The sequence below is a fragment of the Ornithodoros turicata genome, chromosome 8 (genome assembly GCF_037126465.1).
Source record: "Ornithodoros turicata isolate Travis chromosome 8, ASM3712646v1, whole genome shotgun sequence".
In the NCBI taxonomy this organism is placed as follows: domain Eukaryota; kingdom Metazoa; phylum Arthropoda; class Arachnida; order Ixodida; family Argasidae; genus Ornithodoros; species Ornithodoros turicata.
Window position 1 is genome coordinate 22,343,231 of NC_088208.1, and position 18,887 is coordinate 22,362,117.

At 46.2% G+C, this 18,887-nt stretch overlaps 2 protein-coding genes across 6 annotated transcripts; one reads left to right on the plus strand and one right to left on the minus strand.

Annotated features, from left to right (window-relative positions):
* The first annotated feature begins 13 nt into the window (after positions 1 to 13).
* Positions 14 to 3,603, plus strand: LOC135366073 (uncharacterized). Of its 2 annotated transcripts, none has more exons than XM_064598724.1 (3): positions 14 to 70; positions 1,372 to 1,571; positions 1,727 to 3,603. In XM_064598724.1, the coding sequence occupies exons 2-3, from the start codon at positions 1,388 to 1,390 to the stop codon at positions 3,409 to 3,411; spliced, it is 1,869 nt and encodes a 622-aa protein (XP_064454794.1). In that variant the 5' UTR covers positions 14 to 70; positions 1,372 to 1,387; the 3' UTR covers positions 3,412 to 3,603. The 2 variants fall into 2 exon arrangements, with proteins under 2 accessions (XP_064454794.1, XP_064454796.1); XM_064598726.1 differs by lacking the exon at positions 14 to 70 and adding an exon at positions 91 to 262.
* A 1,404-nt stretch (positions 3,604 to 5,007) lies between these two features.
* On the minus strand, positions 5,008 to 18,740 carry LOC135366694 (brahma-associated protein of 60 kDa-like). Of its 4 annotated transcripts, none has more exons than XM_064599512.1 (13): positions 18,552 to 18,740; positions 17,453 to 17,640; positions 15,072 to 15,358; positions 14,243 to 14,484; positions 12,428 to 12,722; positions 11,158 to 11,283; positions 10,965 to 11,081; positions 9,595 to 9,858; positions 9,408 to 9,505; positions 7,072 to 7,126; positions 6,546 to 6,626; positions 6,260 to 6,382; positions 5,008 to 5,651 (listed from the first exon to the last, which is right to left on the minus strand). In XM_064599512.1, exons 2-13 carry the CDS (start codon positions 17,607 to 17,609, stop codon positions 5,496 to 5,498), a joined length of 2,001 nt encoding a protein of 666 aa, XP_064455582.1. In that variant the 5' UTR covers positions 17,610 to 17,640; positions 18,552 to 18,740; the 3' UTR covers positions 5,008 to 5,495. The 4 variants fall into 4 exon arrangements, with proteins under 4 accessions (XP_064455582.1, XP_064455583.1, XP_064455586.1 ...); XM_064599513.1 differs by having other exon boundaries at positions 17,453 to 17,643; XM_064599516.1 differs by lacking the exon at positions 18,552 to 18,740 and adding an exon at positions 18,297 to 18,545.
* Between the last annotated feature and the right edge of the window lie 147 nt (positions 18,741 to 18,887).

Sequence of the window (18,887 nt, forward strand, 5' to 3'; positions counted from 1 at the left end):
TATGGAAGACGAAGACGACGAACCGTTTGAACGAGCGGTCGAGCGGTGATTTTGCAGCAGCTGAGCCAGGGTACGTACGCTGTACTCAAGACTGTCTCTCTGCACAACTCTAAAAATTTGCGACAATATTGGCGTGACAAGGGGCCACGCGAAATTTCTCTTGTACAGAATGAGAAACTGTCCGCGGTGTGAGAAGAAAAATGTGCTTTAGCTGCAGTCACCGTTCCGCAAGTCAGCTTCACCCAACGCTCGCAAGCGTAAGGTGAAGAGAACTTGCTGTTAATGAATCTTGTAACGCGCGTTTCGCCGTAATCGCCAGGTGAAGTCAACTTGCCATTTGCATGTCAATCCTGTGAAGAAGTAGTTTCCCCCAGAAACACCCCTCTGGGGTGTTGAAGCATGAAAGTACGAGGTGAAGCCAACTTGCTGTTTGCATGTCAATCCTGTAAAGCATGCTTTACCTAACGCTTGCAAGCGTGAGGTGAAGCGCGACGCCGACAGGAATGGCATTGCTTCCCACCACGTATTTTACCTTGCGTAGAATCATTTTGTTGATATTTATATATGGCAGTACCTGTTTTGGGCGTGTGTCACAATTATATAAATGCTGAAAATTACATTGCGAAGTGGCATGCAAAATATGGTCTTGACCAGCATTCTCATGTTGTATGTGGGAGACAAACAATACCTTACGATTCCGTTCAGTTACCCAAAGGGAGCTGTGGCGATACCTTGGCTCTTTAGGAGCTCTGTAAAGCATGCTCAACTTTACAAGAGAGACAGACAGACAAACAGACTTGCAGGTGCCATTCAGCAGGCTTTGGCATTTGTATGTTTCACTTGACTGCTGGCAAAGGGCTATGGTGTTTACATGTACTATGATCGGAACGTCAAATTTGCATGTAACAGGCACGATTCTTCTCCCTAGCATGCATCGAGTTTTGTTCATCAGTGAGATCACTAAGGCATTAAAGCATGTGCAGGAAATACATTGTAATGTCGCCCATGAACATGAGGAGTTCTCAGCATCTGAAGCCCTTCTTACAGCATGACCAAAGACAATAACAGGTTAACCACTATCATATTAGTAGTCCTCCTTTGTCATTTAGCAACACTCTTCCCAACCAATGACATGTCCAGGATGTCAACAGGGAGGGGGCACGTTTGATTCACTGAAATGGATCGTAGAATTATGAAAACATGCACCTTTAGTGCATGCGCCACCGCACAGTCCGCATGAGAGTGATTAACTAGTCCATCTTGGTTTGCTTGTCACTTGCTGTGTTTAGGTACGGCTGCCCATATGTGCATACCATTGCACACCACTTGCATACCATTTGTTCCTCACAGCTGCCTTGTTTGCATTGACAGTATGCCTTGAGCTACCATGGGCAGCTGTAGCACATACCGCAGTGCAAGAGAGCTGCACGTCCTCCCCGACTGCGGCGAAAATCCGGTCGGCAACAGCTCGGAGAACTTTGAGGACGAGTACTCAGTTCGTGTAGAAGTCTACGACACAGAGGTTACCGCCACAAGTTCTACCGACAGCTCACCCATCATCAAAATTTCAGGTATTTTCAGCGGGAACATCTTTTCGCTCAATCAACCAGAGTAGCAGAACGTGACGCTTTCGGAATGAAATCATATTTCAGAAAATGTGTGTTCGCTACCCGAACGAGCATATAAAATATATATAAACGTCGTCTGATTCGCATTTTGGTTGCAGGATTGCACACCACAGGAGGCGTCGTTCGCTTGTGCAGCTCAACCCACTTTCTCACCGGCAACATTATACCCACGCTTCGACAACCCTTGCAGTGCAGGGCTCTCTGCGTGTCCAACAACAGGTCCCTTCCCAACCTACGATACCACGGAAAGTGGCACGACCTAACACCCGAGCGGATATCCTCCCCAGAGATCCTATACAAGGAGCGCAAGAGCAGCGGTACGTTGGCACCAGAACTCGTAAATGAAACCGAAACCCACCACCTGCACCACGCGGATGAATCATCCTTAAGACAGCAAGCAGACATGCAGAGGGGTCATGCGCCACAGAAACAGAGAACTTCATGTAGGACGTTTATCGTACGGCGTAGTTTCCCTCGAGAATTATCTGAAACAGTAGGTGTGCCAAAGCAACCTCCAATCGCTCCTGCTCGGAAGCCAAAAGCGACAGCCAATTTTCGACAGCACGCGGTATTTGAAGACAAAAAGGCTGCAGCGAAATGTGTGTGTGCCGAAGGGGCTAAGGAGCCACAGTTCAGCCTTTTTGCTCGAAACGAATGCTCGCGCAACACGTGGGACAAGGAAGATTGTCCCAAGAAGCTGTTTCACACCAAAGTAGATAGAAGTTACCAGTGCCCACACCCGTGCAGTCTCAGCTGTGACAGAGACGTGAGCATAAGTGCTTTTAACTTCAAGCATCCTTGTTTCTCGGATCAAGCTTCCTGCTTCCCGCTGCAAGAGGTACAGAATGACTGTTCCTCGTATTTCCAGAGTGCTGAGAAGCGCAAGAACTCCCAGACAGATCTGAACTGTATCGAAGAGGTTGTCACAACGCGCGTTGTGCCAGCCGCCAGCTTGCACCGTTTAAAATGTACGAACCAGCGTGCACATCAGAACCTCGAGAGCTGCTGCCTTACAGAATGCAGCACGATTCATGGAACCGCTAGACACCGGACGAAACGTCGTACCACGCTCCACTGCGACAAAGTTCATCGCGAGTGTCGCTGCAAGTATCATGGACACGACACGCTTGGAACATGCAGAAGGGCTAATGTTCCACAAGAATGTTCGACAAGAAATGTTCCAATAGTCGGTGGTCGACAACGTGCCAAGCAAACTGCGCACAAAGCAACGCAAACTTCACCGCCGGAAGAGTCTGTGGCCCCGATCTTGACGTCTCTCATAGAGTGGCTCACAATCACGTGTCAGAATTTTATGTCTCGCTTCTCAAACATGGCAGGGGCTGAATTTCTGCACGGCGAAAACCCCTTGCACATCACGATTGGGAAATCCTTCCAGAATCTTCTTGCCAACGATGCTTCGTTCTGGACGAATTTGGTCAAACAGATCCACGACGGGATAACGGGCCACACCAAGCAGGGCGCCGAACGTCGACAGTGCCGCGGGAGACCGCGGAAGTGTACCGTTCCGGATTCGGACGTCATCGTCATGGCCGCAAACGTTGCGGATAATTTGCGTGCGGAAGGGATGAAAGGCGAGGGTGAGCACGTCACCCTGAAGTGCTGCGATCCCAAACAGGTCTTCGGGCAAGGACAGTGTCCGCCTAAGCGTACGTTATCGCGAGTAGACCTCTCAACGTTGCGTGGAGGACAGGCGAGCGTCGGAAAAGTTGCATCGAACGAGAGGGTTGCGAGAAGGAAGTACTGGTCCTGCCTGAAGTTCTAAAGGTGGAAACCTGAACAGGCCACTTGTATAGACAATGTGCTTTGGTAGCCTGTTCAGCCTTGCTCTACAAATTAAGAGCAAATTTTGGGTAAACTGGACAGAGCATTCCATAGACTGTGAGCTGATCAGGCAAATATTTTGCTATCTCTCTATATGAAAATAAACATTAAATACCTTCGATGCACCCCACAACTTTACCTGGAAATCTCAATTTACATACTGGCGGTTTGGCGACTGTGGACTTTTTCGATGCAATAAATTGTTCGAATGTTCGATGTAATTCGTAAGTAGAGCCTGCTGAAGTTTTCGGGAAATATGTTTTTCCAAATTCGGGGGGTAAAAATCGGGTAAATAAACATGTGCTCCAAATTCATGCAAATTTGGGTAAAAAAAACTTTTAAGTGTGCTAAATTAGATCAGAAATCCGGCTCGGTTACTCAAACTAACTGTACTGGTTTGGTATAAACGGTGATGTCACTGCATTTGCTGCCAAACAAGTTAGTCTGCATTCCTACGGACGTCTCAGTGAGGGTAACTTGCCTGGTAAAAATCGGGTTTTGCCCTAAAGAGGCAACCTTCAATTGGTGGTGCAAATTCGTGGAGGAATCGAGTTAAACCCTAAAACTTCAGGCTCTATTCATAAGTGTTCGGCATTTCTGCTGAAATGCACTCTCAAGATTCATACAAAATATTTACAGTCGCCGACCGATTTTTCGGACGTGCTCGATTATTCGGACTGGTTCGCGGAACGCCGCGGGTCCCATAGAGTTGATGTATAAGAAGGTCCAAAATTTCGGACGCCGTGCAGCTCCGTCGCTCGATATTGCGGACTCTGTTTGCCCAACCCCCGAATTTCTCTCTTGGGGTGACAGGTATCATCCGAAATTCGTGTCAAAAGAAATCAACTAACTAAAATGTCGAGGCAAAATAATAGGCAGTGATGATTGTTCATTTCCCATTCCTCTGAGTAGAAGAGGTCTGTCGTAACCCTTTTGCGTCTTCGTTTTTGGCCAATGGCCCAGCACGTGCTGTCCGCCTGCGAGTCGCGCTACGGCGCTGTAAAGCGAGCTTCACCTAAAACACGCATGCGTTAGGTGAAGCCGACTTGCGGACTTGATGACGGCGGTGCCTCTCACAGTGTACGTTGACGAAATGTCGCTTCGGAAAATAGAAGCCGATGTTATCAGGTAGAGCTGTAAGCGCGTTAGGAAAGCATGACGAATTTTTCCAGCCTACTAGGGCTTAGTAAAGTTTATTTTGAAGCGAAATTCGTTTTTTCGGACTGCTCGATTATTCGGACTTTTGCGCGATTCCCGCAGAGTCCGAAAAATCGGGTGGCGACTGTATCAGACGAAACAAAGCACAGAGCTAATTTTAGACATTAGCAGGTTAATCCAGATCAGATTACCTGTGAAGTTGCTCTTTCGCCAATAATGTATAGGTCCAATGGCACTGGGTTCCGCAGTGCAACAACTTTCCTTCGAGAACAGGGATTACCGAAATATGCTCACGGGATGCTAGACATTTTTCGCGCAACGACGTACAGCAGTGCTATTTACCGGAGCTTAATAAAAACTGCCGATTCAGAAAGACAAATTTATGGAGATGATTATGTTTTAATAAATGAGATGTACAAATGACAAATGCAATCTCAATCAATGGAAACATAGAAAGTTGTTTTTCTTATCGCATTATCGCGGAACATGCACACACTCGTACACGCTCGGCTCCTGCCTCTGACCAGTAGATAACATTTCATATCTATAACACCATTTACTCACATGTAACATTCAAGGTACAATCTTGGCAGAGAACACTTGGGAAAATAAAGAGCCTGTTGATTCTTACTTGCGAGTGAAAACTCGCATTGGCAGGTAACGCAAAAAACGGAGACAAAACAAAAAAAACTGACCACCAACGTCGAATGTTGGAACGAATAAATAGATGTACTGATTCTGATCATTCGTTGAATCGCATAGCAGTCTCGTAAATGCTGCACTGAAAGTGAAGTGATGATAATTCATTGGGCAGTTTCTCCTAAATGCGATTTAAAAAATTTGAAAAAAAAAAGTGGTGCACTATGCTCAGTTGTTGCGAATTCCGAGAGCCTGTTCGAGTTCTGCACGGCGCTGCTGCACTTTACCGTAGAAGTAACGGCATACCGCCTCTTGCGCCCACCGCTGATAGTAAAAGTCCGAGCGGCGTTCTTCTTCGGGGTTTCCAACCACGTCTGTCATGGTCTGCAAGGCAATGTGGAGAGGGTTTGCTTGTACAAACAGACGGGAACAGAACAATATGGCACAATGTTTGCGACTTCTGCGTTTATTCTTAAACCCTCTTTTTTTGTCAGGTTTTTATGTTTCTCTTTTTCAAGGTCGGGAGGAAAACAATCGGGGTTTTTTTTTACTTCGGAGGGTAAAAATTTAGTAATATCGGGTGAAAAAATATGAGAAAGAGAGCTCCTTGGATTTCAGATGAGCACACCAAGGGGCTGGGCTAAATTGGGCAGTACTTAGTACTGTTCTCCAGTGCCTGTACAACAGGTGGCTGAATTTGCACTTTCGAAAGTTTCATTTTTTTGTGTCTTTTTTTAAGCGCAAGTTCTTTACTGTAAGTGACTATGACGTGAATCAGGTTTTACAGAGTTTAACCCTAAAACACGAGGCCAGACTTATTATTATCCTTCGATCAGTCAGTTCCAAAAATGCTACGCTTGAATAGGAAGTTGCTACTGGACATAAACATAAGTGCAGTACTACAGACAGTGCGAGAGCCTTCTCGTTGCACACACACACACACACAAAAAAAAATTGCTAGGTAATGGATGATGGATCGCAGGGATCACTACCTTCAGATCTCGCATCTGAGAAACCAGCCACTTGTTGATGAACTGCTGTGGGTCCTTTGCAAAGCTGAGGAAAAACTCCCTGTTTGTCTTCAGCTGGTTGATAGTCTCCACAGTTTCATGGATCTGTAAACAGCGTCGGGAGTAACATAGTCAGTGAAAAGTCAGAGTAAAGAACGTGGCATTTTTCTCAAATTTTTGGGCAGTCTTGACAGGCTATAGCATCATCACAGATATCCCACGAACGGGTCTCCCCAAGGCCGGACTAACTTCCGTTCAATATAATCACCTTGTTGTCGAGCGCTTGTATCTCCTGCTGATTAGCCGTAGAAAGAATGAAGTTGTTCATCTGAGATTTCAGTGGGTCGTCCTGCGAAATACATACATATTTAATAGTTGGACCTGCACAAAGCTAAGCAGTACTAAGAGGAGAACGACATTACACAAGCCCAAAAATAACTTCTAGCCCACTCTGACATGTCTTGTTCTAGGTTGCTTCCCTTATACTTGGGAGTAGTTACCTGCCCTATTGATGCATCATTTTTAATAACTAATATAAACAGCTAATACAATATGACATAATTAACAATGTTATCAGTGTAAAAGCTACAACTCTTTGGAACATTGCAAGGCTGCTTCACGCAGTCCACCTATCGCAAACCAGGTTGGCACAAGGTAAATAAACAACCTCAAGCATGATCGCTCAACAACATTCCTCCCTTAAATAACCCCTCGACACTTTCAGAAGAGTGTTGTGTCAACAAAGTCTGTCATCGACTAAACTATCACCAATTCTTTTCCTGTTTTATACTCACCACTTCGACATCTATGTCGTAGCACGCCGTTTTCTTTGTGTCCGGCCCTTCAACACTGGAAAAAGGATTATTTCTGGTCAGTCAAATACCTTGAACAAAATTTACGTAGTGTTCCCTCGCTTGCTATGTGACTTTTGCACGTCAGCGTGCATGTAACACTATAGTCAGTAACTTTCGTAGTCATCAGTAACATGTTCCAGAAACCCAATCGCAACAACTCGGAACGACTTGATATGCAACAGCAAGCTTGTCATAATGTTAGTGATCATGTTGGCACTACAAGACATGAACTGTCACATCTCATCAAAAACGGTGACACGCGCGTCCCAGAAGCACCCAAGTTCAGTTTGCAAACACGGTAGCTGGCAGTTTTTCTGGGCTTGGTGATGTCCAGAACAAAAAGTCTGAATACAATACAGCTGAAAAAATGCGACGACCACTGCATTAGAAGTCTGTGATCGTGCCCTGCAACATGCGGAGCTTGAGTGCAGGGTTGCCAGATTGGGCTACTTTCAGTTTCGTTTGGAGTCTTAAAAGCGGAGTTGGCTACCTGGCTATTTTTTGGCTACTGAGTTCCTACTGAGTTCCTACTGAGCAATCCCGCATAACGCAAGGAAACCATATTTGCGGGTTGTTGAAGCACACTTTCTCAGCAGTCTTCAACATACTTCATCTCTTTCTCCTACAAAAAAAGAAAAAAGAGAAACGCCACCCGCACCACACCGGCGTTCGACACTGGTACGTTGATGTCCTCCTGGCAACTTCAGCAGTGATGTATAATTTACGGGGATGAAGAGTGCAGTGAGCAACTGGGAGAACACAGTAATGACTCCATCATAAGGTGCTCTAGAGCACCTTCCTTTTTTTTATGGTAACTCAATTGAAAGCTTCGAAGCTAGAGCCCCTCTTGTGTATTTCAGCATCTCTATACAAAATGCTACCTTACGCCATCTACATATTATACAGGGTGCCTTTTCCTTCGATAGAGATTTTTCATTAAAAAAACTATAAGGGCTATAGACATCCTGTTTTCACTTGTATCATCTCTGGGCCGGCGGACGTTCTTGGCCATCTCTTGCTTTTTAATTGTAAAAGCTACGAAGTTGTGCCAATGAGAACATCTGTTCCTTTCGATCACCTGACATCGTAGCCGTTTTCAGAAGAAAAAAAATCCGTTCGATAGAACGTCTGCAAAAAATTCGTGAAGGAACACCATTTTTTCTTTATTTTGTTCACTGCGCATCCTCCGAGACGCATCTTTCCTTCACCCCCAATGTGAGAGGGTATAGAACATCACGTCATACACTATTGCATATACGGAATGCAATAAATTCCATAATTCCATATTTAGTGCACATTCCCTGCCTAGAGTTCGGGAGAAGATTTGCCAACAACCGGTGGGGATTGATCACTACTAGGAACGTGGCTAGCAAGCTGTCTGTTGGCTACATTTTGGCTATCTGAGCTAAAAAATTGGTTGTGTGCAGCGTTTGCTATCTGGCAACCCTGCAGTTGTGTGTGATGATAGGTATCTGCTTGAATTTATGTCGGCATTGTATACACTCGACAACAGCGACATGGTGAACAGTGACAGCATGCAAAAACAGAAACTCGACTAGTGTCCCAAAAGTGCCACCGCCGAAAGCCGCAGCTCATGCCTGCCGGGTGCCATGGTGTCACCTAGTGGTGCGGTTAGGAAATTTGCGAGCAGACTCGCCTAAGACTCCAATTACCAATTCAAACCAAGCACACAATCCAAAATGGCGTTTTCAAAGTTGCTGGCGTAGCACCGAAAATAGTTGTATTGGTGCTTGTCTGCAAGCACCAATCAGCAGTTTGGAAAAATCGGGTCTTCGGACTTCGATGTGACCGAAAAAATTGCAGTAAAAATGTGTTAATCCTATGGCGAAGGACACGGCTCCCCGTGGGGTATCGAACGAGTCCGAAAAATCAGTCTGCTACTGTATTAGTGCTGCCGAACTGCAGTCACCATTGTAGTTCACTGGTCCACTGGCGAGCCACAGATGCCATTCTGATACAATAAACACACCTTTCTCCGTATTTAACGGTCCACTGCCTCTTGTATTTGCCATGTGGGCCAGCACTTCGTTTTTATAATGATTAAAAATTTTTTTTTTGTAATTGCTGTATGCTTGCAAAGTGACGATGTTGTGTGACGCTGCAAGTGATTTGCACAGCATTTTGCAAAAGTGATTAAGCTGTGCATGTACCACCCCCTTATTCCAATGCCTATCGGCGCTATAGGGCTTCTGAATAAAAAAACAGGAAAAAAAAAACAAAAAAAAACAGACAAACGGGAATATCTGAGCACACACCTGATGACATGATTAATGACAATCGGATCCGGAGGATGAAGAAGCTGGTGCAACCTCTGGGGGATCTCCGCAAACTTCATCCGTTGGCACTGGAATATCTGTCGGCACAGGGAAGTTAGGGAAGGTGTAAACATCGAGAACTTCTTGCGCGAGGGACCAGATGCATGCCACCGCACGTACTGCTTACCTGCTCGAGGTATTTGTCGCAGTTGATGAACTCCCTCTCGTGCGTGTCCTGCAGTTTGTGGGTCTTGACGTACTGCCACAGGGCAGCTATGATCACCGGTCGCGTCTGCGTATGGATCCCCAAGAGCCGCGCTAACCGGGGATCTAGCTTGAACTGAAGAGGCTGGTAGTCCAGGAGCAACAAGATGGTACACCTCACGTTCTTGTCGCCGGGACGCTTCACTTGGAAACCGTCGGTCTCCGTCGTGGTTGGCGTGCGATGCCACTGAAATGCGGTAATCCACGCGGATGACGAAATAAATTCCACCCTTCTTGGTTTTTAGGCATCATACGATACAGCGGACTCCCACTAAACGAAACTCGGTGAAACAGAAATTACGGAAAAGGGGTCATCTTTGGCTGGTTTCCTATACAGTGAACCCTCGTTAATATGACCCCCGATAATCTGACATATACACGCTTTACGATCATACTTAGGGTTGCCACCAGGCCGGTATTATACCGGCACGGCCGGTTATTCGCTCGCTCTGCCGGTTGCCGGTAGGAAGGTGATACCGGCAGCCTTTTGCCGGTATTTGTCGCTCAAGACCTTTCATATGGGCTTTTGCGGGGTTTTCTCTTCAACGTTCCACTACAGCTTGAATAAATCTGGAGCATAGATCCAACTCCGCAGTCACCAGTTCTTTCCTTAGTTATTCATTATTACTATTAGTATTATTACACACAGGAACATATGTTTCCTTGTATTATCTTGAGCTCTCTCTCTCGTTTTCTGTGTGTTCTCTTCCACCCCTCACCCACTTCCCTTTCCCGCGAGCCTTTCCTCCTTTCTCTCTATTCCACCTCCTCTCCCTCAGCCGGTATTTTTCACTACGAAAGGTGGCAACCCTAACCATACTCCTGGGGAACAATTTAGTGAAACCTCTGCGAATGCGATTTTCCTGGCCTACTATATCAATTAAGATGTATTCACTAGGGACCTACGCGCTTGCCTGCCTACGTCCTCGCTATGCCCTTTCTTCGGGTCACAAGGCAACTGCAAAAGCGAAGTGACTCAACAGATTAATGTTGTCCATCTGAGGGTTTGCTGAGAAGGCGTGTTAGTTTAGCTCAATCGGTAGAGCCCTGGACCGGTAATCCAGAAGATGTGGGTTCGAGTCCTACAGCTGGCTAACCTTTTCAGTGACTTTCATCTTTCATCAAGGGTTCTTCACCTGATGCTGAATCCTCAGCATGTGTACATTAACCTACTATTGTTTATTATTCCATGTTCAACACATGTAACCTGGCGCACTGCACCTCTACAAAAAAGTTAAGCAATTTTCTGATTCTAAGATTTTCATTTAAACTTGAGAGCCAGTATGTACCAACCTCAACAAGATGGTTGTCTGGGCCATACAAGTCTTTGTCCAGTTCAATGACGAGGCTCTTGAAGAAAGATGAAAACTTGCGCTTCACCTTGCTCTGGTCAGATTTTGGAGCATTGGGCTGCAAGGAGGCAAGCTGTTGCAGACGTAGCTTCACGATGTGGGACAACAGGAAGGCAGGAGGAACTCAAACTCACGTCATCGAGAAGGCGGCCCTCCACCCTCAGCTCCCAGGAAGGAACAGTGGCTTCCTCACCGGTTTCTCCCTCGGGCTTGCCAGGATAGAAGGTGTTAGATATGAAGATTCGTAGCTTGCGCTTTTGCTGAAATATGGGACCAGCACATTGGAGAATTAGGCAGGGTCAATTAGGAAACAGATTTTCCTAGCTTGCACACCCCTAATACATAGGGCCTGACTTTTTCGGGTTTTATTTTTGGCCAAATTCGGGGGGTAAATATCGGGTGATATTTTTCATTTGAAAATTCGTGTGTATTCGGGTTAAATCCCGTTACGGCATATTCTGTCGTCAGGAATTCGGGTGTATTGGGGTGATTTTTTTTTTGTTTAATAAAAATGTGTCTTAACATGGAACTAATGTTTAGCAATGTTATCAAACTTTATTTTAATGCACGCTTATGAGTGTGCCACGCGACCCGGATGTTTTCGGGTAGCTTCGGATTAAACCCGAATTTTACAGATTTCGTTCGGGGGGAAAATATCGGGCGGATACGGGTTTAACCCTAAAAAGTCAGGCCCTACTAATACAGTAGAACCTCACTATTTCAAAAAACTCTGGTACCTCCGAAAATCGGTTAAGTTGAAGGTTTCTTGCGTCGCGGAATAATCTCCTATACTTGCCACGCATGTATAACCGCTTATCTCTAAAGTTTTTTTGAGACGAAGTTTGGATGTGTCTTGAAATCTCGTCGGCGAAAATTTCAAAAATGTGATTAATCATCGCATGGCAGCCCCACGCCGGCGTTCGTCAACATTGTTTTCTACCGTTCTGGCAGGTGCGCAGTGAAGCGGAGTTCGGTTGCCCCACCTCCTTATTCTACGAGGGGAGAGGGATGGCCAATGGCAGTTGCCGTTTCATTTCGCTATCTGTCATTGGGAACCTTCTGACAGCATGAGTGCCGGAATCATTACAAAGATAGCACAGCCAAAGTAGTGACAGTGGAAGTTTTCAACACCAAGCATCTACCACAACGTTTTTCAACGCCAAATGATTTCGACTTTGGGACTTTTTTTTCTCGTGTTTAAGCGGTCATTTTGTGTAATTGCTGAAATGTAAAACTTTTACAACTTACAATCATTTTACATTGAAAATTTCGGAATTTCCCTTATCTCGAAACCCCAGCTTATCTCAAATTTCGCCCCCGATTTTTACGACTTCGAGTTAACGGGGAGTTTACTGTAGCTGCCCTCATCTGGTAAAACACCTATTCCCCTAGCGACAGCCTTACCTTCATGGGCCTCTTGAGAGCTTCCTGGATGTCGAGTCTCTTTCGCATGATGGTGAAATCCAGCTTTCGCTCGAAGGACAAGAGGTCCATGTAAGCCTGGGACTCCGGGACAAGATCTCTGACCCTCTGGGGCAGGATCTTGTCTGCCAGCTTCTTCTTCTTCTTCGGCCCTCCACCACCCCCTGGTGCCCCTCCAGGATTAGGTCCTCCCATGCCACCTGCTCCTCCTCCAACAGATTGGGAAGCTGAAGACGGTGGTGTCCCGCTGCCCGCTCCGCCTCCTCCGGGTCCCATCCTGCAAATCATCCAATGAAATGCATTGGATGCATATATATGCGTTGGAGACAGAAAAAAAGAACTACATAGGACAACTGCAGTTTTCCTGTGTAGCCCTTTTTTGTCTGTGTTTTGTGCGCTGCTTTCCTGTATGATGATCCGCTACCAAATACTCGAACTGAGGACCCTAGTTGAGCCCATGAAGCCATCCTAAAATAGCTATAAAATAATGAGGTCTCATAATAAGGGCTTTCAACGCATCACTTGATCTGTCCTTTGACTCTACGCAGAATTTGACATTCCGGGAAATGGAGCATGACGAAGTTAGGACATTTCAAACGGTTACTGGTACAATACTTGGAGGCACATGGCCACTGTATCACGTGCTGGCCCATAAATGTATGTGCGGTACTTACTGCTACCAGGGCCAGTGCTAGGGGTGTGCGCGGCCTGAGGCAAAGGCACATCGCGGGGCCTGTTTCACATAATTAAGCGCATACTTGATATTTAGAAAGAGCAATCCCTGGTTGAGGGCTTCGTGCGCGGGGCCTAAAGCAGTCGCCTTACTCACCCCCTCCCACCCCCCTCTATCGCCGGCCCTGACTGCTACTTATCATGACCTTGACCTTAAAGTGGCGGAAGCACGTGTAAGCGCGCAAGGCAAAAACCAGGCTCTAGTACACGCGTGTTTGGACGCCCAAATAAATTCGTAACAACGAGTTCTACAATAATAAAGCGCAAAAACACCAAAATAATAACCGTAACACAGCGCAGAAGTGGGACAGGCGCGAAAAATTTTGGCCGGACTTTGCAATGTCTCAACATTTGCAAAAAAAAAAAACATGTAAGATGATACAAAAATTCAGATTAGATTGTAGAATTAGATGATTGTAGTTTAGCTTAACGTTAGCCCAAGTTTATTGCGCATACTCCGCCTCAGGAAGGTGCAGCATCGCTCCCGTGTGCAGTTTAGCAGTGGCAGTGGGGGACTTTAATTTGATGTTTGGGAGTTTGGCTTTAAAGACTCTTAAATAATGCCTACAGCCCAGAAACAAAAAGGGTGTCCTAAAGATGAAACTTCCACGGGGCATGCATTGTGAACTCCTTCCTATAATCTTCTTATAAAGTTCTTATAAACTCTGTAGATGCCGAAACATCTTTCAGCAGATACAAAACGATTGGAAGTGACAGACGGCATTCTTTGTCCGAGGAAAACACAATATATCATGTATCTAATGCTGAGCCACAACAGTGCTTCGAATCTGTAAATTTTATAAAATATTTTTTGTTCCCACATTATCCAAGAAAATAAAGTGTTTCCCATTTCAAGCAACCACTGACTGCTTGCTGCGGAAAAATCGGGGAATTTACAAGTCGGTGCTACAGAATTTTGAATCTGCCGTAGCAGAAAACCGGGGACCTTAACCATTTACCATTTTTTCACTGGCAGGCACAAATAAAACTGACATATTTTATGTAGCTGATGTGTCCCTGACACTGCCCTGCTCACATTTTTTAAGGATTGTTACAAAGCCTTACCCTTTACTTGTAGGAGGCGTTCGGCTGTCGGACATGCGATCCGACGGAGCAGGCCGCTTGCGACTCTCCATGGGTCCTCCCATAGGGGGGCCACCCGGCATCCTCCCAGGAGGTGGTGGGCCCCCGTAGGGGCCTCCAGGTGGCCCCATCCCCATGCGCTGATGCATTCCTGGGGGACCAGCTTGAGGGCCACCGGACTGTGGCCCACTCCCGCTTCCTCCATACCCCGTTGGGCGGGGACCCTGGAATGTGCAAACTTTCGGGATTGAACACCGTGCAAGTGAATTTTTTTCGAGTGAGTTTCGCATGCCCCCTTAGAAAACGCAGATTTAACTTCCTGCGAATACTTATGTTGATGCTGACATGTTTTGATACAGTCAAACTCCTTTGTAGAGAACACCTTTTTAACGAAAATACCACTACAGCAAATTTTTTTTGCGGTCCCGCTGGAGCCTATAGGTCCAATAATGGACATCCTTTTTAACGAAAATACCTTTACTGCGAATTTTTTTGTGCTGTCCCCTGAGTTTTGTTGTAAAGGAGTTTGACTGTACTATGAGATAGACATTTAATCTTCCAAAGTTCTGGTTGGCTGATGTGTCACGTCACTTGCTGACATGTCGCCTGACGCGAGACCGACCCCGGAAGTGACGTTAACTGGAAAACGAACAGTGCCTCTAACATCCTTCACGAATTTGTGTTCATGTAAGCCACTTTTCAAGGAGATTCTGCCAGAAAATGTTAAACGTATTTACTACACACACACACACAAAAAAAAAGTACTTCTGTAATCGCATTTCATACCCGTAAACATAGCTGCTTTACTAACCTGGTACCCGGCGACTGGGTACGGTCTAGAATTGGGCGCCGGCCCGTGTGGTGGCATGGAGCGGTCTGGTGGTGGACGCATCTGTGCCGGACCTCCTTGTACGGGCATGCCAGGTTGAGGATGCCCTCCCATTGGTGAAGGGGCCATTCCACCACCAGAGGGAGGTACATTGGGTACTGACTGCGGTGGCATTGGTCCAGAAGGCATGGGTACCGTGGGCATTGGTCCAGAAGGCATGGGTACCGTGGGCATTGGGACGGAAGGCATTGGCCCACCTTGCATTGGACCTATAAAAAGTGGGTATCTACTCACTCGTTCTTGCGCCATTAAACGGCAAAGATTACAATCAATCAATCAAATGACAATAATAAAAGCCTCACATGCCGAGGTTTCACTGATGTCACATCAAAATAATTTTAGAATTCATGAAAACCGCTCGACTGGTGTTTTTGGTGTGTTTAAGCCGAAGAAAGATGTACGTTGCACAGTCGGCAAATTATAAAGAACGAAGCCTGGTGATGGGCTAGTTAATATACTTTGGAACAGGAAACAGAGAATTATGTGTAGATCGCAACTAATTAAAATGGGCCAAAAAGGAAACACTGTTGGTGACAGACAATGTTGGTCCCCGTATCCTGCTGGTGAGATTTACGGATAATTGGCTGCATTGGAGCATTTCTGAACAATGTATTCGATGGCAGTTAAGAGAGTCATTTTTAAAACGCAGTAATGCGCATGAAGCGAACTATGTTCAAAGCCCACAGATGCACGACAGGATCACGTTCTGTTGCTCAACTGGCTGCCACCATTCCTGCATCTAGAGGACCAGTTTGGCCGCCGCAAGCACAGGCATTTTCGTGGGTGTTTCGACAGCGTTTTCGTGCCGAACGGCAGTGCTAAGTAAAATAATTCTGGCTGCGTAGTGATCGTTGACACTCGGAACTTTCATCTGAGGACAAGCTGCTTTTGCCTTCTAGCGCTCCTTTAATGCCAGTCGACAAGAAATAGAAGAAACAGAAAAATGGACGACGACGACGACCCAGAGTATTCGTTGCTCATGCACAGGCCTTTTTTTCGTCGTCTAGTTTTCCTACCAAGCGATCTGTATTTATGCGATTGTATCCGTAAATAAACTTGCGTCGTAATTGCGGACAAGAATTTCGCTGACGATACATCAGCCATTAACATCTATCAGCCCTTGAATGTGTTGTAACGGGACCTGGGGCCCTATTCTCGTCAAAGCAATTAACCAATTAACCTCAATTACTTTGTGTGTCTCGCCTGACATTAGTCGTTACGTAAACAAGGCGTGAAGAACAGAAATGAATGTCACACGCTCTTGAGCCTGCGATCTTCGTGCTTTATCGGTGTGCCCACATCGCGAGACCACCCCTGCAGATTATAAAGTGATAAGAAAAAATAAAACATAGGTGTGTGAGTGCGGTTCCCTTCCGCAGCAGAGGATGCAGACAGTGGGTAACCTTCGCACTGTTCCCGTGCTAGGGATAAATATACCTGGATAAGGGCGGGGCCTATGGGTAGACGCATAAGAACGGATGGGCCCACGGGCGGAGCATGTTCTGGCAGCTCTACCCAACCCTTCGTGACGTAAAGTAATCGAGGTCTATTACTTTTTGCCGAGAATGGGGCCCCTGCGGACATTTCTGGCTATCCTGTGTATTCTGCCGTGTTTGGTTTTCAGTGTGTGTAATTTCAACTGGAGCTTATTTCACCAAACAGGCATGAACAATTTCAAATAAATAGATATTACCGTAATTTCGCACGTATTAGACGCGGCTTATGTGCGATTTCGTTTCTCACGGGCTCTCTGCGGCTTATCCACGGGTGCGGCTGATCTCATGACTGTTTTTCCCTGGTATTTTCCCCATACGCCGGTTTTAACGAAGGGTCGACAGTGTCTCTGGGACAGCACTACCCTGCCTATGAACGAACAATGCGTAACGGGGGCACGTCCACATTCGAGTAGACTGACCTTCCTGGTGCCCTCCCACAAGCAGCTTTAACGAAAGTGGTGACAGTGATTAATGTCTTCTGGAAGGCCACTGACCCGTCGATCCATGAAAAACACGCAACAAGGGCACAGTCCGATCTTGGTAGAACACTAGAACTGACCACCTTTGTTGTACACCATGCCGACCACCCGGGTATGGACCACAGGGTTTATGGCCTTTCTATGGTCTCCTTTGTCGCACAAATCAGTCGTATTGCCCGCGGTTTATCTGCGAGTGCGACTTATCTGTCCAAAAATTTTCAAAACGTTCCTAGAAACGGGTCCTGAGTCTTATACGCGTGAAATTACGGTACGAGCCTATGTTAGGCACACATGCAAGTTCCCAACAGCAGTAGGTGTCAGCTCCTACCTGGCGGAACTGGTCCCGGAGGCATTGGACCAGACTGCATGCCCGCTGATGGATGCATGCCCCCACCAGGTGGGGGAGGTCCACCTCCTTGAGGAACCGGTACCATGGGCCCACCAGGACCCATACCCTGAGTTGGTGGGTAGCCTCGAGGATTCATTGCACGCTCTAACGTTGTGCTAGAAAGCTAGCTGCTGAAATTATAAACAATAATATGTGTGACATGCGCACATTCATTCCACAAGTAGTATTCATGTTAACAGCATGCTCATGACTGATGTAAACATTTTCCCTCCAAATCATTGCACCGGCTTTTTATTGCAAGAGGAACACAATTGTGTCCCACACATCACCGGAACAGGTTAGCTTCGCATAACTGAGTTAAATTGTCCCAAATGCAGCTCTGAAAGCATACTTTTCGGACGCAATTTAGTGCAATTCTTGCAGCACCACTGTGGGCTATTTAGGTTTGCAGCTGTAGAATATCAATTATTGGACGGAATTCGATTTTTAACAAAATTCGGTGTCGTTGCTTCAGGACGGTAGCGTAGAACAATAAAGAGAAAAGGGCGGGCAAGAAAATTCATAAAATTGTAATGACGAAGATGTGTCAGGACTGCAACATGCATCCAATCTGTGCATCAAAAAAGGTCGACTTCTGTATCCCATGACACATTTTTCGGCTCCGAGTAATAACTTCTGAAGAAAGGGGACACTGAAAAGTAAAATACCACAATGGTACACAAATCAAAGAGTGCAGACGTATTACGCATAGGTGCAAAGCGCTTCACCTAAACACAGTTCATCGAAACGGAGAGATCTTACACAGAAAGCGAATAAAACGTACAAGCAGCCCAAATCCGTCAGAAAGTATCAGTAGTGATGTCTTCGCAAGGCAAACAGAACAATTCTTCGCCTGCAGAATGCTGCGACAGAGCACCGGCAGTTTGGCTCACCATACAAAGTCGACTTTAACCCTAACTACAGACTCGCAATTACCCACGAATTCTTGTGCGTGCTGAATATGCACTGCAGCGTTCCGTACCGACAGCCGGTAAATAAAGGTCGGCGAACGATTGGAATCCCGTAACACAAAACTTACGTGACAAAGCAACACGCAACAAGACACAAATCATCCAAACATCATACAACGTGTGTGTTCCTTTAGTTTACTCGCAACGCTCACGAGTAGAGTACGTCACGTGGTATCACGATTCACGTGATTTTCCCCGGCTTAACCGACGTTCAGCTAAACCTAGCCAAAACACAAAATTTGCAAAATTTGGTGATGTACGTAGCGGCGACTGTCGCATTGCCTGCCAATGTTCCTGATGATAGAACGCACCGAGAGTAGCATCACCGAGGAATGCAGTCGAACCGCCTCTAGTAAATTTTCACGCAAGTTCTCGTCACGTGACAGATCCTGGTGCACATGGCG

What these genes read in the sequence shown, in the direction of transcription:
- LOC135366073 (XM_064598724.1), top strand. Translation starts at nt 1,388, where the DNA reads ATGGGCAGCTGTAGCACATACCGCAGTGCAAGAGAGCTGCACGTCCTC. An exon ending in ACCCATCATCAAAATTTCAG is followed by an intron (nt 1,572 to 1,726) that starts GTATTTTCAGCG and finishes TTTTGGTTGCAG; the next exon opens with GATTGCACACCACAGGAGGC.
- LOC135366694 (XM_064599512.1), bottom strand. Translation starts at nt 17,609, where the DNA reads ATGAATCCTCGAGGCTACCCACCAACTCAGGGTATGGGTCCTGGTGGG. An exon ending in GTCATTAATCATGTCATCAG is followed by an intron (nt 7,127 to 9,407) that starts GTGTGTGCTCAG and finishes TCCTTTTTCCAG; the next exon opens with TGTTGAAGGGCCGGACACAA. An exon ending in ACGACATAGATGTCGAAGTG is followed by an intron (nt 6,627 to 7,071) that starts GTGAGTATAAAA and finishes TGTATTTCGCAG; the next exon opens with GACGACCCACTGAAATCTCA.